General features: G+C 40.6%; 1 protein-coding gene across 2 annotated transcripts in view; it reads right to left on the bottom strand.

Moving 5' to 3' along the window:
- Nucleotides 1-20600: 20600 nt before the first annotated feature.
- Nucleotides 20601-26266, bottom strand: part of LOC134740135 (uncharacterized) — a 117579-nt gene continuing 111913 nt past the window's right edge. For both annotated transcript variants that reach the window (XM_063669497.1, XM_063669500.1), the window contains 2 exons: nt 23701-23858; nt 20601-21661 (listed from right to left, as the gene is read on the bottom strand). Coding sequence is in view for 1 of the 2 variants with exons in the window: in XM_063669500.1 (XP_063525570.1) it covers nt 23841-23858 (18 nt within the window). In the remaining variant the exon portion in view is untranslated. The remainder of the gene's footprint in view (nt 21662-23700; nt 23859-26266) is intronic.

Below are 26266 nucleotides of genomic sequence, written 5' to 3'. Positions count from 1 at the left end.
AATGGGATCTAATTAAACTAAAGAGCTTCTGCACAGCAAAGGAAACTACCATCAGAGTGAACAGGCAACCTACAAAATGGGAGAAAATTTTCGCAACCTACTCATCTGACAAAGGGCTAATATCCAGAATCTACAATGAACTCCAACAAATTTACAAGAAAAAAACAAACAACCCCATCAAAAAGTGGGCAAAGGACATGAACAGACACTTCTCAAAAGAAGACATTTATGCAGCCAAAAAACACATGAAAAAATGCTCACCATCACTGGCCATCAGAGAAATGCAAATCAAAACCACAATGAGATACCATCTCACACCAGTTAGAATGGCAATCATTAAAAAGTCAGGAAACAACGGGTGCTGGAGAGGATGTGGAGAAATAGGAACACTTTTACACTGTTGGTGGGACTGTAAACTAGTTCAACCCTTGTGGAAGTCAGTGTGGCGATTCCTCAGGGATCTAGAACTAGAAATTCCATTCGACCCAGCCATCCCATTACTGGGTATATACCCAAAGGACTATAAATCATGCTGCTATAAAGACACATGCACACGTATGTTTATTGCCGCATTATTCACAATAGCAAAGACTTGGAACCAACCCAAATGTCCAACAATAATAGACTGGATTAAGAAAATGTGGCACATATACACCATGGAATACTATGCAGCCATAAAAAAGGATGAGTTCACGTCCTTTGTAGGGACATGGATGAAATTGGAAATCATCATTCTCAGTAAACTATCGCAAGAACAAAAAACCAAACACCACATATTCTCACTCATAGGTGGGAATTGAACAATGAGAACACATGGACACAGGAAGGGGAACATCACACTCCGGGGACTGTTGTGGGGTGGGGGGAGGGGGGAGGGATAGCATTGGGAGATATACCTAATGCTAGATGACGAGTCGGTGGGTGCAGCGCACCAGCATGGCACATGTATACATATGTAACTTACCTGCACGTTGCGCACATGTACCATAGAGCCTAAAGTATAATAATAATAATAATAATAATAATAATAAAAAGAAAAAAAAAAAAAAAGAAGTGCACTAATCCATCTTATGGGCTCCAACCTCATGGTTTAACTACCTCCCAAAGACTGCATCTGCTGGTACCCTTCCACTGGAGGTTAGGATTTCAACATGGATTTTGGGAAGACGCAAACATTCAGTCCATAACAGCTACTTAATCATTTGCCTTCAGTGTCCTATAGCAGAAGTAATGGGTTTCATTTTCATATTCTTAAATGCAGAATCAACTAGTGTGTCTCTATGCTCTGTTTGCTCACCATCTCCACATAAACTGGTGCAATATTTCAAACCACCTGCACTCCCTTCAAACCTTTTCCTGCATCGCTTTTTACAGATGATCTTACTTCCTATTTTATATAAAATGGACATGCAAAGCATCACATCTACAAGCCATCCACCTTGCCCACGTTTACTGTTCTCCTTCTTATCTTTTCCACTCTGCCTCCCCTCTGACTGTCCTTTTCCTCTCCTTCTGAAGGAACTCGCCCTATGAGTTCCACTCTATTCGAGAGCTCCACCCAGGTTACTCATCTCAGTGAACTCCCAGAACCATGCACCATCTTCAGTGTCTCCTCCTCCCTCAATCGCTGACCCCTTCCAGTTGAGTCACATAGACACTCGACTCTCTTCACTTCCCTCATCTTCCCACGGTCACTGTTGCTCCCTGCAGCTGCCATAAGAGCCTCCTGGCTGAGATCTTCACATGGTCCATGGCTCTCCTGCCTGTTCCCCCATGGAAATCCGCGAGGATAATCATAAAATGCAAATCCAATCATGTAATCTGCTCTTTGCCTATTGTCTCCCATCCATAAAACACTTTTTTTTTTTTTGAGACAGAGGTTTGCTCTGCAGCCCAGGCTTGAGTGTAGTGGTGTGATATAGGCTCACTGGAGCCTCACCCTCCCTGGCTCAGTCTGTCCTCCCATATCAGCCTCCTGAGTGGCTGGAACTACAGGTGCTCATCACCATACCAAGCTAATTTTTGTATTTTGTATACAGATGGGGTTTTGCCATGTTTCCCAGGCAGGTCTCAAACTCTTGGGCTCAAGCATTCCTCCTATCTCAGCCTCCCAAAGTGTTGGAATTACAGATATGAGCCACCATAAAACACCTTAATGGTTTCTTGTCTGCAGGGTGGTTGCAAAATTCTAAGTAGGACCTAAAACCTTAGATTGTCCCATAGCTACTCACACCTCCATTCTCACTTAAGCAGCCTCCTTCTCAGCCATTCAGAATGCGGGCCTCTTCCCAGACTCCACACCTAGCACCTCCTTTTGCCAGAGCACATTTGCTCTCAAGACCAGGCTCTTTCCCCACTCATCCTCTGGCTCACAGTTCAAGTCTTCTGTGGCCATCCTCATGAAACATTCTCTCTTCACCCAGCCATGTGTGCTCAATGCACTAAGTGTCTATCTTAGTCTGTTTTCTGCTACCGTAACAGAGTAGCAGAGACAGGGTAGTTTAAGAAAGAAAATTGATTTATTTGGCTCACGGTTGTGGGAACTAGAAAGTCCAAGATCAAGGGGCTGTGTCTGGTGAGGGACTTCTTACGCATCTTCTCATGGCAGGAGGCATCACATGGTGAGGGTGCAACCTAGAGAAGGAAAGGGGGGCTGGACTGCCATCTCCTAATATGCATTCAATCCAGAGATTAGACATTCACCTAATCACCTCTTAAAGGTCCCACCTCTGAATACCATCACAATGGCAATTACATTTCAATATGAGTTTTGGAGGGGACATTTAAACCATATCATCATCCTTCCAACTCATCACAATTGAAATTTTACTTATTTTTGCATGAAAATATAATACATATCCTTCTCAGATGTTAGGCGGTTAAGCTACCTAAGGAGAGAGGAGAGATCTTCTCTTTCTGTTTACCTTTATGTCCCCAGAACCTGGTATGCTGTCTAGCATAATTGACACTCAAATAAATCAATATATTGTGCAATGCTTAGTAAAGTTTATCTCTGAGGATATGTATATGTCTCTAAAATATGTATGTATATGTCTCTAAAATAATATTTATGTATTCAATCAACAAATATTTATTGAGTATCTGTTATACGCCAGGTCCTATTCTTGGTGGTAGGTAAATAGCAAGAGGAAAAATTCTTTTAAAAATCTTTCGTTGTAGGGGGAGAGATAGTTATTTAAAAGAAAATTATTTAGTTTTCCAAAAAATAATGTATACATTGAGAAGCCTGATTCTGGTTAGAGGTGTGGAGAGAGGGTGCAGGTGAAAGTGAAATTTTACACAAGTGGTCAGAGGAGGGCTCTGTGAAAAGGTGACCTTTAAATAAAAACTTGTGAGAGACAAGAGAATGAGCTGCAGGGAAGACCATCCTTGCTGAGAGAATGGCGCCCTGCACAAGCCCTGAGGCTGGGGGAGTGGGAGGACCCAGGAAGTGAGCCCTAGAAGACCCAGGGCATACAAGGTCCTGCAGGTGCCAAGCAGGAGGGCCTAGTCAGCCACGTTGGAGCATGTGAGTCAGTGAGGAGGAGCCTTCAGGAGTATTTTGCACTATTCCTCAACTGCCCCCTTGCTGAGTCTCTTCTGCTATTCCTAGTGTCTACATAGAGCCTACTATGTAGCCTACATAAATGCTTTTTTACAGATAGACAATCAGTGATGTTCAATAATTGGTTATGACTTTGATAGCAATACCTCTCTGATCAGAAAGCATCAACCTGTCTTTTAAAAAATTAAACTTTTATGATGACATCTCATCTGATGAGAGGAACTTGCATATATAAATATGCATATATATATGCATATACTTATATATGTAGATTATATATATGCATATACTTACATATATGTAGAGATTATATATATATATATATATATATATATATAGTGTATTCCTTTCTTTTTCCCTGTAGCTGGCTCCTATTCCTAGAGAGTTTGTGATACTTTCCCTCCAAAGATACTCAGAGGTAGTCTCTTAATTAAATTTTTCTTTGCCTGAATTTGACCCCAGTAGGAGGTGATTTTTTGCAAGTGAATGTCCTTGAGCAAAACACCATATAATAACTCTGTGTGCATTTCTGTATGGATTTAAAGGGTAATCAACTTGTATGATAATTTTTAGTCAGTGAGACCATTTTCTACACATGCAAGACCAGGTTTAGCTCCACCACTCTAAGATGGCCTCAGACTGAAATTTTTCTTTATATTGACCATTTCTCTGAGGAAGGTGATGTAGAAGGGGATAGATGAGGCCTGAAATTCACTCATTACTTAGATGCTTTCAGATGAAGAATTTATTCAATGTGGAACTTGTGATAAGGATTGCTATTAAACGGGATGATATTATTTTTGTTTAAAATATAAATGAGTTGAATCATACATGTCTCATATACATCTGCACATTTTTCTAGTCCCTGGACATTATGAAGAACAACTTGTAATATTTGTGTATTCAATGAAAAAGCATAATCTGAAAAGGTCAGGGCAGCATCAAGAGAGACCAAGGAGATTTCTGTCTTTGATCTGCCTTTCATTAATCACGTGATCTTATGAACATTATTTAATCTTCCTAAGCCTCCATTTTATGTTTTATAAATAAAAGGCTGGTGAATATTAGAAGATACTGCTAAAAATGCTGCCATTCTTCCACTTTTAGCACTTTAGCCCAGATGATGTAGCTACAGTTTGAGCCATTTTATCTGCCATGTGGAAACATCATTACTCTAGAATAAAGTGCCCCAGCCCACATAGAAGTGGCAGTCACTTCTGGGTTTGGATCTGTCTGGAGACTCCGTGGCTCTCAGCAGACTCTCTGTAGGATGTCTTCTAAGGGAAACAAGTTGCGTATAGCCAGGGTCTACTATAACACTCTCATATGCAAGGTAGAAGGTTATTATTAGTGCAGTGTCTCCCAAGTTACCTTCCAAGTTAATCCCATGAATTTCTCTGAGGCTAAATGGCAGCAGCTCAGACACTGGAAAGAAGACTTTGTGTGACTTCGGGATCAAAACTCAGCATTTCTTTGGGACTCAGGGCTTGTAGAGTTGGTATGCTTTGCATGCAGGGCATCAAGGATGATTTTTGGTTGGGTGGCTTCAACTCCCTTCAGTCACAGTGTCATGACATCTTGTCAACCTCGGTGGCTTTACCGGTTGCTAAGAGCTTATGGGCAGCTGTGGATGCTGTTGCTGTCTCTGCCTTCATGCAGCTTTGAGAAGTGGAGCCACGGCAGTCAGCACGGCTCCGCCGAGCCAACTTGAGGACCTTCTGGAATTGTGTGTGTGCACGCAAAACACCACCCAGCGACTCCACACTAAATGAGAGGGATCTGACTGGAAATGGACATGAGGCTGGGAATGAGAACCCGAGGAATATTGCTGAGTATTGTTTGTGTGACTTTGTTTCATCTGGAGGCAAGGGTAACCTGGGAAACACGAATTATCTAGCATTAAGCAGGGATGAGCTCAGAAACAGAGACAGAAACAGACGCAGCGCATAATGCGTGGTTGATAGTAAGAGTGGGTAAGAGATAGTAAGAGTGCAAGCACTGCCGCTTGCACTTCGCAACTGATAAGGTTGTCAGAGCAAGCATGTGGTTAACAAGATTGCTGCTAAAGAAAGCTGGAGGGACCCTTCCACCATTGAGGTGCTCGTGGTTGTTTTCCAGAGTAAGTACTCCTACAGAGCCATATGACTGCACTACGCTATATTACACCCCTAAACACAACTCGTGAATGTAAGATCCAGCCATTGAAGGATGTCTTCTACTAAACTGTTATTTTATTTATTGTTCTCCCTTTTCTCCTATATATTTACTCATTTTAATTGCATCTATGTATCCAGCAATTTTTTAGTCATCTATAAATATTTATGAAACATCTATGGTTTATTAAGCATTTTTCTTTGCATAGGGGAAAATAATATTAAAATAGCAGACTGCGGATGAAAAGTTCCTTCAGAAGAACTTGTATTTTTTAAGTAAAAAACTATATAGCAATTTATATTTCCCTTTTCTCTTGATTGCTAGGAACGTGATGCCAATTGAATATTGTGCAGAAACAATTTTATTACAAATTCCAGGTGCAGTTAATTTTTACTTTCCTTGTCTTATTTCTGATTTTCCTTAACTTTTAATTTCAGGTTTTTTAAATGCAAGACTATATTTCAGAGTGGAGGATTTTTTGAAGGCAGGGAAGCTATGGATTTCAAATAAGTAAATCCCTTCCAATCATACCTAATAATTTTCCTGGAAGGAAATCAGTGACTTTGAACAATTTTGATCTGATGCAAGTAACAATTTCACAAAGCCAGGAGAATGTCTTGGAAAATAGCTCTGATTCAAACAGGCAGTGTCAGAGACAATCAAACATGAAACCCGTTCTCTTGAAAGAATTGCTAAGTGTATTCTTTTGCTGTATTTGCGATTTCACCCAAATGCTGTCATCTCCATAAAACTTTATGACTTTGCTATGCCATGATTGGTTGTACTCAATTTTGATTGCTAGAAATATGCTTTTCTGTGAAACAGCAGATAGTTTTAATTGCTTGGATTTTAATATCTTTTGAAGTGCATGCTAGCACTTATATTCAAAGGTTTCTATCAAATAAATGCATTCAAAAGATTTTACTGGGTGTGTATTTACCCACCAATCTAAAACTCAGTGACAACTATTTAGTGTACAAAGCTTAAAAAGTTGAAGTACACAGTAGCAGTCTGGTCATTCAGATTTGCTACCATGAGGAATAGCTTTTATTGTTATCATTCCACTTTCAATTTTTTTATTATTTTAATTACTATCCAAATAACTGATGGAGCCGAGACAGGGGGTGGCATACAGAAAGGGGAAATGAATGTAATCTCACTCTTCTATTCTCTTTTTAGTATTACTTGCATTTTGCTCTAAAAACCATAAATAGCTTTATTTCTGCTTAATGGAGTAATTTATATAGTACCTAGTATCTTCATTGACAGCACATTTTATCCAGTAGCAAATGTGCGGCATTTACTGAATCAATTACTTGACTTATGAAGAGGAGCAAGGGGCTTCATCGCGCTCCATTCTTCTCAATAACAAAGGAGAAAACACATTAAAAACTAGCATTGATGGGTTGTTGTGAGATTCGGTCAATGCACTCTCCCAGAGTTGAAATTAAAAGGCAGTTAGGAGAAAATTGTTTTCTCTGGTCATCAGTCACAATGTGAAAGGCCTTTTTCACAATGATTAATTAAAAGCCAAAAAGAGTGAACGAGAGGAGTGAACTTTAATAAAGTATCTGGCTGGTTCCCGGTACCATCTTGAGTTAATAGACGGTGGTTTGCCTTGACTAAGTGTTATGGCTCCAGTCCATAATTTCATCTTGAAAATGAGCAAGGGAGTGAATCTTCCTCTTCATAATTGAGTATTGATTTGAAAATAAATGGCAGTGAAACTCCCACTGAACTGTCAGGATATATTCTGGACAGCACTGACAATAAATGATTTCTGGTTCTTGTGAAAGTTATGGATCAGCTTGATACTTAAACACAAAGAGGACCAGGGCAATCTGTCTTCCGTTTTATCAGGCGTCTGAGGGTCAATAGACGCTGCAACAGGGAATATGGCATTCACGTCCCCGGGGCCCGGCTCAGACTCCATTATGAATCTCTTTTGTAAAACGTTTCCTTGAATTTGGAAAGCAATTTTAAAACAGCAGGTTCAGACATTTGCCTCCTCTTCCAAATAATAGCTTCCTTCTAAATACTGCACTTACGGAATACTTTTCAATGCATTTTCAATGGAAGGAAGTTAAAATGTCATTATAAATGTTTCAACGGGTTTGATAGATTTCCTTTACAAGTGGTAAGTAGGAAAATTGGGTGTGATCTAACCAGGCACAAAAATTACAAAGGACACTTTTCAACCTGTAGTTTAGGCTCATTCAGGGTGTTTATGGATTGCCCAATCTCATCAATGGGAGACTATAGTCAGTAGAAAAAAATATCCGAGGAGATTTAGGAGGTGTAATGGGGATTTAAAACAAGAGTGTTCTTTTACAAAATGTTGTTTTCCTGGTAAACCCCTGGGATAATAGATCAGTGTTCATTAGACATTTAAAAAGTCATTATCTTTGTTTTTCACGAGAGTTAAAGCTTTTTAAATAAAAACCTCACATTTTTATTCATTTATCTGAGATTTGTGAATTGATATTTGACATGTTCACATTAGCAATTTTATATTATGCTAAAGTATGTACCAAACGCTATCACAGGAAACGATATCTGTCTATCCTCCTTTCTAACTCATCCCCAAGCTGCGCATATCGGAGAGTGTTCTGTTAACCACACGGGAAATCTATGCAAGATATTTTGATTGTTTTCAAAAAATAAAATGCATTATTAGGTTATTTTTCTTATTTAGATGAAAAAGTTCTTATATTTGTTTGACTTTCGAAAATTTTTCTTGAGGAGCAATCATCTCTTGGACCTTCTGTAAAGGAGCAGTTGAGACTCATGGAAACGCAGCGTGCTGAGGCCCCTCAAGCAAAGTATGTGGCTTCCATCCTCTTTCTTTCCATCAATATATAGAATTTATCAGACAATAACGTTTTCTGGTTGGTACCGAAAAAACAGTCAAACACATTTTATAAATTATATTGAAATCATGTGGGCAAGTTGTGCATGGCTATTAAAGAGTTTCAATTTAGTTTCCTTACCTCTATACTCCCAGTTGGAATTAGCCAGAGCAAGTGAGACTAGCAGCAGCACTCTCCAGGGGAACATCACCTGATATGTTCCTACTGCACAGAGCCAGATTCTTCTAGAAAGTAGCAGAAGCTGCTAATAATTCTGAAAAAGTTTTCCTGTTGTATGAAGTATGTCGATTTTGAATGAAGCATTATATCAAAAGGTTAGTGAGCGACTTTATATACCAGATGCACATGTGCAAAGCTATAGTTAGTCCATAAATTAAAAAATGACACTTTTATTATAAAAATGGAGTTCAATGTTTACAGGAGTGTTATGAGGAATATATGCAATGAGAAATAGTAATCCTATAGCTTACTGATTGCATTTTTGGATTGTTATATGTTTACTTTTTTAATATTTCTGAAACTTCATATATACAAGCCTCTTGGATGTGTGTAAGAGAAGGTACTGAAAATGGTATGCTCTTTTATTGAGATTCACTATGAACTCTTTCTGTCTTTTCAGTTACAGCAGTAGTTAATGTCAAGCAGATGTAACTAGGACCACAAAATTCAACAGTGTTGAACACTCAGAATGTGTGTGGAGACACACTAAGCTCTTTACTTCCCCTTCGTCTTCACAAAATACTGTCAGGTCTGTATTATTACCCTCCACTCTGTCGAGGAGAAAGCCAGGGAGCTGTGATAGGCTGCCAATATGCAGCGGACCAAGGATCCAAACCCAGACCGAAAGCCACGACCCAACTCTGGAGCCCGGGGCGGGCGGATCACGAGGTCAGGAGATCGAGACCATCCTGGCTAACACGGTGAAACCCCGTCTCTACTAAAAATACAAAAAATTAGCCAGGCGTGGTGGCGGGCGCCTGTAGTCCCAGCTACTCGGGAGGCTGAGGCAGGAGAACGGAGTGAACCCGGGAGTCAGCCTGGGCGACAGAGCGAGACTCTGTCTCAAAAAAAAAAAAAAAAAAAAAATTCTACCCTGGAATTAGAAATGGTATATTCCTAAGTTGTGAATAGGACATCATGGTTCTGTGCTCCATGACAACGTGAGGACTTCTTGATAGTCCCACGTGAAATTCACCTCAAATGAGAACAGCAGTAGCTGCATTCAAGTGACGCATGCCCTTGATGTCATCCTACTGTGAGACGTCAGTGTCTGTCAGGCTGTAAGTTTAGAAAACAAGTTTAGGTGAGCTCCACTTCTCATAGTGCACTGATAATTTATTTGCTCTATGTAGAGACTCACGTGGGTGGGAAATTCACCTATAAAGGATAAAATATCTTTTGGTCTACCCTCACGTGTTACATCTCCATAGCTATCTTAGATTAGGGGAGATTGGCATTTACATTTCTTTAAATATATAGCTAAGGAAATTGCATCAGTATTCAACGCTCCATTAAGCAAAATGACACATTTAAAATAAGTGAATAAAAGGATAGCATAAAAATATAAGCAGGTAAAATGCATATCATAGTTAAGAACTCACTTAAACTTTTGATATTTTATAACACAAAATATCATATAAACTAAAAAAAAGTAGAAAAAATGATTTATATGTTAAAATAGCTTATGGTTGCTGGGCTAAACAAATTTTTTTTGGGCTGAGATCTTCATTTTTTGAGTACGATAATGAAGCCCATAGAATAGCCGTCAGCTCTGTTGGCTGCCAGCTCTCGTTTCCAAGTTGTCTGGTGGAAACTCTCTGTTAACGGCAGCAACTATCTTTCTGCGCGGCACCTCTGATTGATGGGTGCTGGCTGCCTGGACATTGGTGGAGAGGCCTCTGAGGTCACTTCTTCGCTTAGGAGGAAACTCTGCTATGTGAGATTAATAGTGTCTGCAAGCGGCATCAGAGAAAATAAATCTTGGCACCCTCATCTTCTCCAGTTCTCAGGACCCTGGTTGTGATGGAATCCACTTGAAGTGGGAGTCCAAACAGGGGCCCCTGCTGTCTGCTCCCAGCCACTCCAGTTCATGCTGCTCTTTCTCAGCGCATCAACCCAGGTTCAACCGAATGAACCATTAAGCTTGTCAGTGAGAAATCAGAGCTTTCCATTTAGGTCTTCCACTCCCTTGCTGTTTGTTACACGACATTCAGATACAGTAGAAACGAAATGCCGAATCCATCTAGTACTTAATTAGACTATTTTAAATATTTGACGTTAAGCCCTCATAGTTTCAGACACTCAGGTCTTCAAAGTCAAGGCCCGTGTTTTAATTCAAAATTTCTTCTATTTCTGGTTCCCTGCTTTTCTCATCTTGCTAGTTTTTAAAAGGCAAGAGTAGAAAGAGCGAAAAACCTCTCTAGTTTTCTATTTGCTTTTGGAAAAATAATGTGTTTACCAGGAAATAGGAGTGCCCTCTAATAGATCAGATCCTTTTCCCCTTCACAGTAAATGGACAGCTAGTTAGCTGCTAGTAGACAGGTATGCATCTAGTTAGCTCCTAATAGACAGGTATGCAGCTAGTTTGCTGCAAGTAGATAAGTATGCAGCTAGTTAGCTGCTAGTAGAAAGGTATGCAGCTTGTTAGCTGCTAGTTAGACAGTTATACAGTTAGTTAGCTGCTAATAGGTATGTAGCTAGTTAGCTGCCAGTAGATGGGTATGCACATAACAGTCAAAAGAGTCGTTTCAAATGGGAGAATAGTATCTATTAATTTTTGTAAAACTCCAGCTAGTAAATGATTTCTAATGTGTAGTCACCTTTACTAGTTATTAGTATTTTTTTAATAAGTGCATTTGATTGCACAGTTTTTGTGACTATAAATGTGAAAAATGGTTCATCTGCTTAAAAATAATCAATCATTGACTGAATATCTTAGTAATATTCTCCAAATTCCTAAAATCAGGAAGCACATTTTTAGAGCTAATTTAAACTATTCTTCTCTCAAACTCAACACTTATCGTTTAATATTCACCAAAGGAAAGCATCTCATTTTGAAAACCTGTATAGGTTTTAAGAGCATTTAAATTTTGTTTTTCCCCTTCTCAAGATAAATTGATCCATTAAAAACAAACTCTAAGAAAAACACCCTCTGGTAGTTCTATTTTTAGACTAAAAATGTTTCAGACAAAACTGTTCTCATATTTAGACAAGGAAGATGGAGAAAAGAAGAGAGAAAAAGAGAGTGCAAGCATGCCACACTATGCATTTGAGATTTAACAACAAAATTCCAATGATACAAGGGACTACTTTCACTTATTTTTTCTAATAGATATTCACTTCATGTTTTTGTATTTTAATACAAGTTCTCTAAGGAAAAATATGCATGAAGTGTTGATTTCATAGGAAGCTGAGGAGGGTAAGGAAAACGGTGTTTTTATTTTTAACTAGACACTGATTCTGGTGTTTACACATGTACTCTGATAATGCATGAAGATGACGTGAGAAATACTCTCTTGAAACCCACTGACTGGTTCAACCCCATGTGGCGTGCTCACATGGTTGAGGCTGGGGCCTTGGTGGCTGCTTGCTCGCTGAGTATGTGCACACTCCTCCAGAAGCCAACTTGCAATCTAGGCAAGTGTCTTTGACCAGAATAGTAACTTGCAAATTACTCAATCCTGCTGTGCTCACAGGAGGAAACTGAGGCCTTGGCTCACAAATTCCAAGAATTTTTTCTAGGCGTTCTACCTCCAACTGGCCACTTCCTTACTGGGACTTTTCCACACTCATGCGTTTGCCCACTCATGCATTCGAAGCTCTGGTTTTGATGCTCTTTATCCACAGGCTTCTTGGCAGGATGATAGGACTCGGGCAGGGAGGCTGGGATCCTAGGTGCTGGGCTGAAGTCAGCAGGTGGCAGACACGGTATAGGTCACCTGCAGGAAGCAGTTGCTGAGAAAAATAACAATGATCAAAAATGATGCTTGGAATTCATTTTTAGGCTCTCACATTTGCATAGGCTTAAAAATTATCTGGGATGGTTTTCTAAAGACCAATTTGTGGATTTAATTGTGTCGATGGGGGATAAAACTCAGAACTTTTGTTTTAAACAACAATTCATTGTACTCTTAGGTAGGAGGTGGGGGAAGAGAGCAACAGGGCTGCACATGCTAGGTCTTGGGGAGTCTTGGGAAATCCTCTCTGGCCAACAGCACACAGCAGCAGCTACCCAAGAGGGGAAACAAAGGTGGGTCTCTCACCAGCAACAACCCTCCCAAACGTTCACATTTCAGGTGTGCACAGCACTTTAGGAACCTAATTTTTTCATCTTCCAAGATAATTTTATGGTTTATTTTAATAAACTTTCCAAGAATAGAAATGGTAAGGAGTAGAGACACTGAAGATCATAACGTCCTGGCCCAAATCCTTCCAGCAGGGATGGCTCCATGGATGTCACAGTGGAACCTGCTTCCAGCAGGGTTGGCCCCATGGACGTCACAGTGGAACCTGCTTCCAGCAGGGTTGGCCCCATGGAAGTCACAGCGGAACCTGCAGAAGGAGCAGAAAATGTAGCAACTGGCACGAAGGTGACCTCAACGACGTTTCCTAGGAGCATGCACTTTTTAGTTTTTGTAATCTTGGTTGCAAACGGGATTGTCATTTTTACCCACTTTACTATTCCTTTGCTTCTTACCGAGAGGAACTGTCACAGCATCGAAAAGAGAATTCCACCCAGGACTTATCCATTTGCTGTTGGACATTCCATGAGTGAACAGAAGAGTAAATAGAAATTTTCTATTTATGGTTTTGGAAACTTTCTTAGATTTCAAAACTGCATTTAGAATAAGTATTGAAGTTTATTCCATTTATATATTTTGTTACTCTCCTGCTTTTACCAGCACTATACTAAATCCGTAGGATACAACAGTGACTTAGTTAAAGTTTTACTTAAGAAAATCACCATCCAACTAGCTAGTTTAATAAATGTACAATTTTTAATACAATGTGGTAAATGTGTTCATGGAATCTGGAGCGCAGCCATCACAATGGTCCAAGTCTTTCTCTGTGCATCGTTTTACACGCTTCTTACAGAACCTGTGTGCATTAGGAAGCCTCCGTGTTTTCAATCCTATTTTAACGGAAAAAAGACTGAAAGTCAAAACCCAAATTACCCACCTTGGGAAATGCACAAATAAGTGACAAGTCTGGGATTCTCTCTGGCCTTCTGCCTCCAAATGCAATGTGCATCCCACTGGTAGTTAAGGAATTTGAAAGCGTCTGTTGCTTCACAGCAGTTTGGGGTCTGACCTTCTCTCTACCGGGGTGGAGGTTCTGGTTGGCAACCTCTATTCAGACCATTTCTCTCCAAGCTGGCAGACCTATGTAGGGCATTAGTATTTATGCAAAGATAGAACAGAACTGCAATTACCTGTTCATCTCTTCCCCAGCATGATTGTCAGTCACAGCGAAGCCATGCTTTAAAAGCCTTGTCAATCAGGGTCCATCGCACGTGAAGCTCTGCCTTCCTGTCTCGTCAAGCGCTGAGCTTCACGCATGTCTCTTAAACAAAATGCCTCATTCTGGACATTTCATTGCTCTGTCTCGACCTGCACTCTCAAACTATCTTTATTCCCTGTTTTAAAAGGAGGAAATGGTGTGATTTATCCATTTACTAGACACATAGTCCTAATAGCTAGACACAGAACAGCGTTACTGAAATGGGGGTGGTGTCCATAATCATGTGCCTGTCCAGCAAGTCTAACTCGGACGAAAACAAGTACATTTTATTCCTCACCAGGTTTCTCAAAGAAGCTAAATTCCCTCCACCTCCACGTACGCCTGGTTTCTCCTCTTGTGCAGCTGGTCTCAATGCCTCTGCCTCTTACACTGCCTTCTGCTTAGGAAAACGAAGCTTGTTCATTGCAGCCAGGGCTTCAGGTCAACGATTAAATTGTTCTTGCTTCGGCAGACACATGTTCATGTGCTGAATCGCATCAGTGAGATTAGCCCCATTTGTCCCTGTAATAGAGATACAGGTGGGACCAGGGAAAGGAGCCATGAAAACGTGCTCAAATTCTCCATTTACTGCCTAGAATGCACTGCAGTAAATTATCGGATTTTCATTTATTTGGCGACTTTATGAGCAGAAGTGAGTTAACTTTTTTGCTTTGTTCCTCTTGGAGGGCATAAAGGAAGTCTGCAAAGCGGCTCGAGTAGCGGCCACTGCACCAGCCTGGAGTTCGGAGGGGACCCTGGAAGGCAGGGCCTGGGCCTTGACCGCGTGCAGCTCTGGGGACTGAGTCCCCGCCTTCGTGAAATGAACACACACGGTACGCTCCTGTGCGCCCTGCAGGTCCAAACTTGGCGATCTCCCTCTCCGATACATAGGGTAGAACTAAAAGGGTGTAAGCTTTGTGATAAAATAACCATGTTCAGAGAACTCTGAGGTTCTTACAGGAGCAGAACTATCATTATCGGTGACTCAACCCCCTGTCACAGAAAAACAGCTACGGAGAAATGTTGCAGGAAAAAGATGAAACCCAAAAATTAAAGAAAATAGAAAGAAAGAAAATGGGGAGATACCTGAGGTGAGAGACCCGCAGGGAGAGAGAGGATGCTGCTTGGCTGACAGGCAGCCCAGCAGGACTGAGGAGCTTGGCCCCCACCCGGCCTGGGCCTGGGGAAACATGCTCGCCCTCATCTCTGCAGACAGAGCCCTGCCCCGGTGCCCACAGGAGCCAAGTCAACAGTGCTTGTGTGGAGCTCTCAAGACAGCAGGTGGCCACCAACCCCAGATAACTGTTTCCCTCCCATTCCCCAGCAACCATGCTGGCCCTGTGGGGCCCCCATTGGCTGGTTCCCAAATGTAACAAGCCACAGAGAGAACCTTCATCCCCCACCCAGTCCAGAACCCACTGGGCTTCCCCATCGCACGTGGTCAACGTGGCAGCAGTGGATGGGGGCCGGCCACCGCCCAGGCGCCCAGCCCAGATGCTGTGGAGTCCCTGCTTCCCTCTCTCTGTCATATCCAGGGGCATGCCCCATGGGGTCTGTCCTTGTCTGCATCCAACCCCTGCTGGCTCTCCCTTCACCCCAGAATCTCAGTCCCAGTCATTCTCCTGATCCCCATTCTTTTCTAGGTCACTCAACCCCTTTCCTGGACACCTGCATTTGCCTTCTGATGCCTGCCTGGCTCTCCTCATCCCAAATATCAGCGCCCCAAAGGTTCCCCTTTGTATCTTGCTTTATTTACCCTAGTGACAGTTATGACTTCTTGTCCTTACTCTACATATGCGTAAATTACCTCAAAATGTCTTTTCCACAATAAATGACAACAGGGCTGGAACTTGGTTAGTGTGGTTGCTGTGGGGGGCCTGGCTCAGGTATCCTTTACAGAACCCAGCTGCAGGGAGGGGCTGCCTGAGAGTCCAGCCGTGGGGAGGGGTTTATCTGGCAGTTCAGGTGTGGGGAGGGTGTTATCTGACAACTTCAGTCTCTACCTTTCTGGACTTATGTCTGTATTCACATCAGGGCTGTGTTTTCATCAGACAGCCCCCAGCCCATGACTCAGCACCATGGGGTGCTTGTGCCTCCCATTCCCGCAGTCACCAGATCCCTCTTGGATGATTGAGCTGAAGGCCTCCTCTCAGAGGAGCCTACCGACTCTTAGAGTGTGCCTTTGAGTCTCTTCTTACCTTGCACCACTTCTTCCTGCCCCTCCCTTTTCAGGTGGTGAGGCTTGACCCATGGTGGAAGGTGCTCCCTGACAGCCCGTGTTACCCTAGTTCATCCCTCACAGGCATATTCCCCAATAGACTTCTTATACGTTGGTTTCACTCTTGTTTCTTAAAGGACCTGAGCTAACCCAGGAGGTACCAGGATTGGTCTGGGAAAAGTGCATTGTGATGAGACTTGGCTGGACCACTGACCACAGGCTGTGAAGCCGGTGCCATCATGCGCACACCCTCACAGCCAGCCTAGTTCATCTTTGCATGCCCCGCACCTGGGACAAGCCAGGGCACAGTGAGCACTCACAGCACGTTTATACAAAGAATGAAATAATTAACCAGCCTCAGTGAATTAAACCAACCAAACTAGTTTAAAAGCAGCCCCCCTCAAAGCCTAGGGAGCAAGAGGCAAAATCTCCAAGCGGTCTCTGTGTCCCCTCTGTCTTCAGGGTCGACATTTAAGGTCCACAAACGTGACAACCATGGATGTGAAGGTCATTTGAAACCTTCGCTGTTTTTCATCCGAAAGGTATTCTGATTGCATATGAATAAACATACTGATTTCTATCCATTATGCACTAAACTTTCTATGAAGGGTTGTAAAGTGAAAATGAGAAGTAGATTGTGTGGTTCATGCATTGGGTGTGATGACAGTCCTGGGAAGCACCACAGACTCCCAAACAGTTGCCAATATGAGACAGCCTACTATTAAACAATTTTGGAGTGATATGGTTATTAACTGCCTTAAGAAAGGAAATGGTTGTTACACACAGGGAAGGCATTAGACAGGACGGATCTCAAAGTGGGGGTGTGAAGTGCAGGAGCAGTTTCTTCTCTGCATGGAAATGTGTAAATATATATATATGTATATACACACACACATATAATTTTAGACTATGCACAAAGTAAAAAAATAAAGGCTTACACTGAAAAGTAAAATGTAACTTGCCATAAATTCCTTACTCTGTTCACTCTCCTCTAAGAGCAATTGACTTGGTTCTTAGTGTTCCTTCTGAAAGGATTTTTGTGTACGAGTCAGCAAGATAGCTTTTGTTTTAACACAAATAGAATCAAATGGCATGTGTACCTTTGTACATATTCTAACAAAATATTAGAACATTTCCTATCAGTACATAGAGAACCATCTCATCCTGTTTGAAGGTTGATTGCATTTCATTGTATTGAAATTCACAATTTCATAATTTATGAAATAAATATTTCTTTTAATCAGTTTTAATCATAATTTATTTTAATCGGTTTTCTATTAATTGCCTATTTTTGTAGGTATTTTAGAAGGTTTTTTCTGTTACCCAAAATTCTGGGATTTTCTCTCCTCTCTCTCTCTGAGTATGTGTGAGTGTGTGTGTTTGGGTGTATATGTGTGTGTATCTATGTGCATTTGTGTGTGTGTGACTGTATGATGAGTGTGTGTGGGTGTTTGTGTGTGTGTGCAATTTTGAACCTATATTTTGCTACAGTCTGTGAAACTTGGAATTTCTTCTTAGAATTCAACCATACAATGATTGCTTGGATATTAATAAAAGAACATTTTAGGATACCAAGAGAGAAAGACTGGTCCTTCCTGACAGCACTGTTAATTAATTCCTAGATTTCTCTATGCTGTAACCCACTCAGTGTCTGAGGATGAAGTTCTATTCATCACCCTGACTGTCTTGGGCCCGCAGCTACTGGGTGGCTGGTGAAACACATCCTAGTACACAGGGGTGGTTTATTTCGCAATGCCTCCACACTTTTTGTTTTCCTCAGGGTAGAAGTTGAGTACCCAAAAATATATACAATTGTGACCCTTTTGACTCAGGACAGAAGAGTATTACATAGCTGTCAAATGAGGGAATACATAAATTAGTTCCAGACACCACAAGGTGGGCGTACCCTGAAATTATTTTACAAACCTAAAAGTAAATAGAGTTTCAATCAGAGAATGAGGTTTAACAGAATGTACAGATACCAGCCAGCTCTGCAGAGGCCCCCCAGCCCTTTGTGTGGCCTGCCGAATACCAAAGGAACACAGTAGGATTTCATTATTCACTTTTAGTTCAAGAGGAAGGGGTGGTCAGGGGTTGATATTTAAGGAGCTTTTGTTGTTGTTGTTTTGGCCTGCCTTCCTTCTTTTTTTTTTTTTTTTTTTTTTGACAGAGTCTCACGCTGTCACCCAAGCTGGAGTGCAGTGGCACGATCTCAGCTCACTGCAGCCTCCGCTTCTCGGGTTCAAGGGATTCTCCTGCCTCAGCCTCCCGAGTAGCTCGGATTATAGGCATAAGCCTCCATGCCCGGCTAATTTTTGTATTTTTAGTAGAGACGGGGTTTCACCATGCTGTCCAGGCTGGCCTCAAACTCCTGACCTCAGGTGATCCACCCGCCTCGGCCTCCCAAAATGCTGGGATTACAGGCATGAGCTACCACACCCCAGCCCTGGCCTTTCTTAAAAATATCAATAAAGTTAAATTATTAGCGATGGAATTGACGTGTCAAAGAAAATGTGTTTTAGATTTTGAAAGATATTTGCAAATTAACTTCCAAATAGTGGTAAGCAATTTGGGTACATTAAGCTTCTGGAAAGAACAAGGAACTATTGTTGAGAACAGGTCTCAGGGACAACGGTCCAGCCACTGCTGAGACCATGGCTCCCCTGTTGCTCTTTAATGCTGAGCCAATGGTGGGCCTTAGAGGAGAGCTGTCCTATGTATCCATGGTTTTGCTTTCCGTGGTTTTAATTGCCTGCAATCAACTGGAATCCAAAAATATTAAATGAAAAATTTCAGAAACAAACAATGCATAAGTTTTAAATTGAGCTCCATTCTGAGTAGTGTGATATAATCTGCCCCCATCCTGCTCTGTCCCACCCAGAACATGAATCATTGCTTTTTCCAGCATATCACGCTGCAGACACTACCCGCCCATTAATCACTTAGCAGCTGTCGTGGTGATTAGATTGACTGTGCTGATATCGCAGCTGGTGTTCAAGTGACCCTTCTTTTACTTAATAGTGGCCCCATGTGCAAGAGTAGTGAGGCTGACAATTTGGAGATGCCAAAGAGGAGTTATGAAATGCTTCCTTTAAGTGAAAATGCAGAAGTTCTTAACTTGAGGAAAGAAAATATATATATATATATATATATGTATATACTGAAGTTGCTAAGATTTCCTATAAGAATGAATCTTCTGTCCGTGAAATTGTGTAGAAGGAAAAAGAAATCCATGCCAGTTTTGTTGTTACACCTCAAATTGCACAATGTACAGCCACAGTGTGTGATAAATGCTTAGTTAACATAGAAAGGACATTAAATTTGTGGGTGGAAGACATGAACAGCAATGTATTTCAATTGATGGCAATCTGGGGTTTCAGGTGTCCGCTGGTGGTCCTGGAACATATCCCTGTGGATAAGGGGAGGGAGTGACTGTAGTTACCGGTGCAGACCTCAAATTTGTAATTAATGGATTAACTGAGGAGCTTTCCCCACACTCCTCTGAAGAGTGGCTGCTCATTGGTGCTTTCGGGGACAATAATCCTATGATTCCAGCAGTCACCCCAAACTTGCATTTTATGCCCATTGAAATTGAAATTCCAATGAAAACTGAAATAACCAGAAAATATTATTTAGCATACCCCGTGATGATTGGTAACAATTAAAGTTTTAAATAGAATGTCTCTTCCCCGTTTGATTACAAAATATTGTATTGGGACACATTAATTAAATATCATTCTGGACTATAATCTCTGCTTGTTTTATCAGGGGGTTTATACAAACACTGAAGAGAAAAATTATAACTATAAGATTATCCTTTATTATATTTCTTAAAGGGACAGTTTTTTAAAAAACTAAAAACAATTTTAAACAGGAACATTGTCAATGTGTTTTCTGACTCATGACACACATTGTTATAAAACATCATCCTAGAGCCTCTGCCAAATTCTAGCACCTGAATTGAGACATTATTTTTGACAAATGCATTGCTAATTACTTTTGGCACCACTCAGCTCTTAGAATGAATAGCTGCTGTAGACAGTATTACCCTGAAACAGAGTGACACCAAACAGTTATTGTAAGAAGGGGCAGGTGGAACACCCAGCCGTTGCCTCCATTAGTCAGGACAACGATATGTGATTGCACCTCCTTGTCCTGTAGCTGCAATCCCATCACAGTTCAGTAGTTCAGTCCACATGCTCCACAATTATGCCACCATTCCCAAGCGTGCACACACACATACACCACACACACACACACACACTCAACCAATAGCAAATTACCACTACCTGGGTGGCTTAAAACAACAGAAATTTATTCTCTCCCAGATCTGCGGATGAGAAGTCCAAAATCACACCTTCTGGAAGCTCAGAGAGAGGGTCTGTTCCATATCTCTCTCTCAGCTCTCTCTGCTTCCTGGAATTCCTTAGCTTCATGGATTTGATCTCTATGTCCATCTTCACATCACCCTCCTCTCTTTGTCTCTTTGTCTCTCTGTGTCTCCTTCTTTGTCTCTGCAAAGACTCTTATTTCAAGCACAGTCACATTCTGAGGTTTTTGGGGGCACCATTTGACCCACCACACTCACTGAGGACGGACCCCTTGCCTCTGCTCCAGGTTGCAGGAGCTGACTCTTCCATAGCACACTTGAGTTTGTCACTGGCAAATTCAAAAGCTGTTTATGAGGTCCTACGCAATTATCTTTTTGCACGTATAAACATTTTCTCAGCATGGCCTCCCCATTCTCTCCCTGACATTGCTATCCAGTGAATTTTGCCATAATTTAAAATATCACTGCTTCCCAAATTGGAATGTATAAAAATTTAATTAGAGTTATTTTTAAAGTGTTGTCTATTTCATATGAGAAAGGCACATTGGACGATAATTTCATTGAGTGTCATATTTTCATCACATTTTGCCAGCAAGGCACTAACCACCCTTTGTTCTGGACTATCTTTTCAAGGATGTCTGTGCAGTTAACAGTGTTGGAAGATACAGATGTTGTCTTCCCGGGGAGCCAAGGGCAGCCATGCTCACCACTCACAATAATGTATTTGGGTTCTTAATTCTCTGAGATTTTCTCCTGTAATGCAACCCACTGTGTACAGGTTTCATCAAGGGCATTCCACATCATTTTTGTGGGCAAGGAGAATAAACACAAATGTGGGATGCCCAGGCACTGCCATGGTTGATACTGTCCTTTGTCTCTTACCCAGGAATATTGAGTCTTCTGACAGCATCCTTGAACTTGTGACAGGCTAGTTAGTTTGTTAGCTCCACATGGAGTAAAATCTCAGACCCTTTACAGCTCTCAACACGGTATGGTGTTTCTTCCTCACTTTTTTTTTCTTCTTACTAGTGATTTGCAATGAGGTGAAGGGGGCAATGAAAAAAATGTTAGAATCATTTAGACAAAATTATTAAAATACCTATTTTCATCTCTGCTTGGAGGGCATACTTGTATCTACTTGGTTAGAGTGAGCAGACTGGCCAGGATTATTCAATCAATCACTGATTCATACTTCTTTCCTTATAGTACTTCTATACTCTCAGAGCCTCAAACATTGTTTCTAGGCACAACTATATTTCTAGAAATAGCATATCCTTAGCACTAGAACTTCTACCTACCCAAACGTCCATCACAAGCTATATATCTTTTGAGCTCTGTGAACCAAACATTTGATCATCATGGCTTTTACCTCGTTTATTTTCCCCCCAAACAATTTATTTCATGTTTCTCATTTATTTCACTGGCATCATTGTTCTTTTGGTTATGGATAGAATTCTTACATTTATTAATATTTTGGGTCTAGCCATAAATTGAGTGAATGGAATTTATAATTATAATTTATATTCACACTCATAAATTGAGTGTGAATCCCATACTTCCATTATCTAGGTGAAGAATTAAGGGTTAGAGATGAAGTTGCTTATGTAAATTTACATGAAAACTGCCAGGAGTATGTTACTTCCACTCAGCACTTTGACTCTTATTTTAATATTTTCTGCATTGCAACCTATTTATTTTTGCCATCAGATCCCAAAAGATGACAGATTGATTCTATATTAATGAATCCCCCTAAATTTGTCTCTTTCTCTTTGTTCATATATATATTTATGTATGTGTATATATATATATACATATATATATATTTTACCAAGGAATGTCTTTCATTATTTATAGTTTGCCTTTTATACTTTTATTATTAGAGTTTTTTGCAAGAAATTTTGAATACCAGTTTCTAAGAAAATATTTGATTTGTGAAAGAGAGTTCCCATTAACTCAGGCACAGTTCTATTTTCTGGCATAAAATGGAACTCCAGAAATTTCAGACTTGTTTTGCAATCCTCTGTCTGATTAAGCTGATCTTTCTCCTTATAGATCTTACCTGTGTGGGGTCTGGGCTCACACAGCTTCTTTGAGAATGGATCATGGGGAGGTCTGGGTTCTGCAGACACTTAGACTTGAGATTGCCATAGCTCAGTGCAATATCTGGGTAGTCTTTGCAGATGCTTTCTGTACAGGACCTGCAGTCCACCTCGTTGCATGAAAAACAGGGCTGTCCAGGTGTCCCATAGCCACCCCTGCCCCACCAGCAGTGGTGGCCTCCAGGTGGCCCTAGAGGGATGCTCACCTGCGGTTCCTCACATGTGGACTGCAGATGTATTATTCACTTGACTAAGCAGCTTCCAAAGCAAGTGCTTGGTCGTTTAATGACTACTTGTTTTATGAATTTTTATTAGCACCAGCTGCATTGTGATGGTGTCAGTTGCCGTCCCTCTGTCTTGATCTTTCTTTGTATCTCTCTATATATTTCTGTCTCTTACCTGGGATTTACTGCAGTGGCCTCTCTGGACGACACTGTAGATCGAGAACAGCTGCCAATAACTGTCTCTAACAGTGGGGCCGAACTTTGAGAACGAAACCAATCTAACTTACTGTCCTTGTGTTAAGCAGTTCCAGTCTAACCATACATTCATTCATGCTCTTGTAATAAACAACTCTGAGATGAAGGATACTCCCGGACTTTGCACTAAACACTTCCGTGATGAGGCAAATACACTTGGGTTATGGCTTCCAGAAAATACTACTTCTAGAAGACAAGGCTGAGAAGTAACTAAAATAACGTCAGCAGCTTAGTTACCAGAACTGACATCTTCCTCATCACCACTCACCCACAGTCCCTGCCTTGTTCTGCTCACCAACCCAGAGTTATTGTCATAAACTCTCTGAAACCTGAACGAGTTCTTGACCTTGGATAATCTACTTTTAAATCACCCAACCTAGGCCTTAAATACCTACAAATATCTTGGTATGATTTTCCCTTTTCGAGATACTACTAAGACTCTGTTAAGATGTTTGTTTCCCTTATAGCAGTAAGTCTCATTCTTACTTTACACGATACTTGGTCTTTCGTGGTGTCCTTTCTGAGGGAGTCAACAGCAAGTGCCTTTCTGGGCTTTCTTACTTGGGGTCATCTTTCTTTTCTTCACCACTGTGATTAATACTCTTGGCTTCAGCTTCTCCTTGAAGTCAGCATTTGTGTTTCCCCTGTCGTGAAGATATTTTTGAATTATTCAACAGGCAAAAGGCCAAGCACAGAGATCTGTGCTGCACTGATGTGGTTCTATTCCTGTTGCCATATGCTATGGTCTGAAATGTGTGTGTCCCTCCAAATTTCTATGTTGACATCCTAACCCCAAAGTAGTGGTTTTCCAAGGTGGGGCCTTTGAGAGGTGAGAAGGTCCTGAGGGTGGAGCTCTCATGAATAGGATTAATGCTGTAATAAAAGGGGCTCAAGAGAGTTGCCTCACCTCTTTCCCCATGTAAGGGTGAAGTGAGAACTTCCATCTATGAACCAGGAGGCGAACCCTCACCTCACGCCAAATCTGCAGGCATCTTGATCTTGGACTTCCAGCCTCCAGAACCATAAGCTATAAATGTCTGTTGTTTAAGCCACCCAGTCCATGGTGTTTTGTTATGGCAGCCCAGACAGACTGAGATATCCATGGTTAATAGCCAGCACCAGCACCCCAGTAGACAGTTGCTGATGTATATAAATATATTCTAACTCTAATTTATTTCTATAAACTATGAAGTATGCTTTGAAAACTTCTCAGATGCCACAGTTCCTTGGTATTGGTTTTAAGTGCTAATTTAAACTGATATGATGTAATTTTTTCCATTTTAAAAATGAACCAAAAGTCCCAGAACAACACTCTCCTATGGAAACTTCTGCACCCATGGGAACGTTCTGTACCTGTGACCTTCAGAACAGCCTCCCATAGCTGCATGTGGTTAATGCACAATTGAAATGCATTAACCACATTGAAATTGAGTACAACTGAGGAGATACATTTTCACCTTTTATCCAATATCAACTCAATAAAATTTAAATTTAAACATCCACAGGTAGCTAGTGGCTACTCTACTGGACAGTTCAGATCCTAAATGTTTATGAGAATGCAATGTCTTGTTCATTATTATTTAGAATATTCCCCAATATAAGCCAGGCACTGTGGCTCATGCCTGTAATTCCAGCACTTTGGAAGGCTGAGGAGGGCAGATCACCAGAGGTCAGGAGTTTGAGACCAGCCTCGCCAACAAGGTGAAACCCTGTCTCTACTAAAAATACTGTGAAAATGAAGGTGAGCCAATATATATTAATAGAATTTATTACATTAACCTTCTCATTTTCTCTTTCTGGTTCTTGGCATTTGTTTTAGTGGACTATGGATATCATCTGGTATCATTTCCTTCTATTACAATACATTTATGCTCCCACACACTATCTTTATGCTGTTAGTGTCAAATACATTGCATTTCTCTTCGTGATAGGCTCAGCAATACAATTATATGCATATTGTTTTATATAATTGATTTTCTATCAGTTAAGAGGCAAAATGTGCTTATACAGTCTTTGAAATTACATAGTTACTTGTACCAGTTCTCTTAGTTTCATTTTAAATGTGAATTCAAATGCCTATTTTGAATCACTTATTTTTAACCCAAAAAATTTTAAAATATTTACTGTAAGAATGGTCAATGAGCAACAAATTCTTTCAGTTTTTCCTTATCTTGGAATGCATTTATTTTACCTTATTTTTTAAATAATAGTTTTGCTGGATATAGATTCTTAATTTTTTGTTTGTTTGTTTGATTGTTTTTGGTTTTTGTTTTTTGTTTCCGCCACTGTGAATGTGCCATCCTACTGCCTTCTGGTCTTCATTGTTTCTGATGAGAAGACAATTCCTAATCTCCTTGGAGGTTTCTTGTTGTTTTATTTTTCTTGCTGCTTTCAAATTTTTCTCTTTGTCTTTGCCTTTCAGCAGTTTTTAGATATTGTGGCTGGTTGTGATTTATTTCATTTATTATACTTGGAGTTCACTGATCTTCTTGGATGTATAGATTAATGCTTTTCATCAGATTTGGGAAGTTTTCTAACATTATTTTTTCAAATAAGCTCTCTGTTCTACTTGTAGGAGCCCCATAATGTGTATATTAAACCACTAGGTCATGCCCCAAAAGTCCCTTAGGCTTCATTTCTTTCTCTTCATTCTTTTTTGTTTTTGCTTCTCTGACTTGCTACTTGTAAGTGGCCTACCTTCAAGTTTGTTGGCTCTTTCTTCTGCCTGTTCAAATCTGCTATGAATCCCTTCTAATAAATATTTCATTGCAATTATTCTATTTTGTAGCTCCAGTATTTTTGTTTCATACCGTTAAAAAATAATTTATGTCTCTTATTTGATATCCTCATTGTGTCTATTTATTGTCTTTCTGGTATCTTTAATTTTGTGTCTATATTTTTCTTTAGCTCTTTGGTTATATTTAAGAGTTTTATTTTAAGTACTTTTTGAGTAAGACTGATATTTGAGTTTCCTGAGGGATGATTTCTGTCAACTTACTTTTTTTCTCTGAAAGCTGATTTTCTTTCCCGTTTTTTCTCTATGCTTTGGAAT

This window comes from Pongo pygmaeus, chromosome 8 (assembly GCF_028885625.2).
Source record: "Pongo pygmaeus isolate AG05252 chromosome 8, NHGRI_mPonPyg2-v2.0_pri, whole genome shotgun sequence".
Taxonomy (NCBI): domain Eukaryota; kingdom Metazoa; phylum Chordata; class Mammalia; order Primates; family Hominidae; genus Pongo; species Pongo pygmaeus.
Note: the sequence above shows the minus strand (reverse complement) of the source record. Positions and strands in the feature narration are given on the sequence as shown.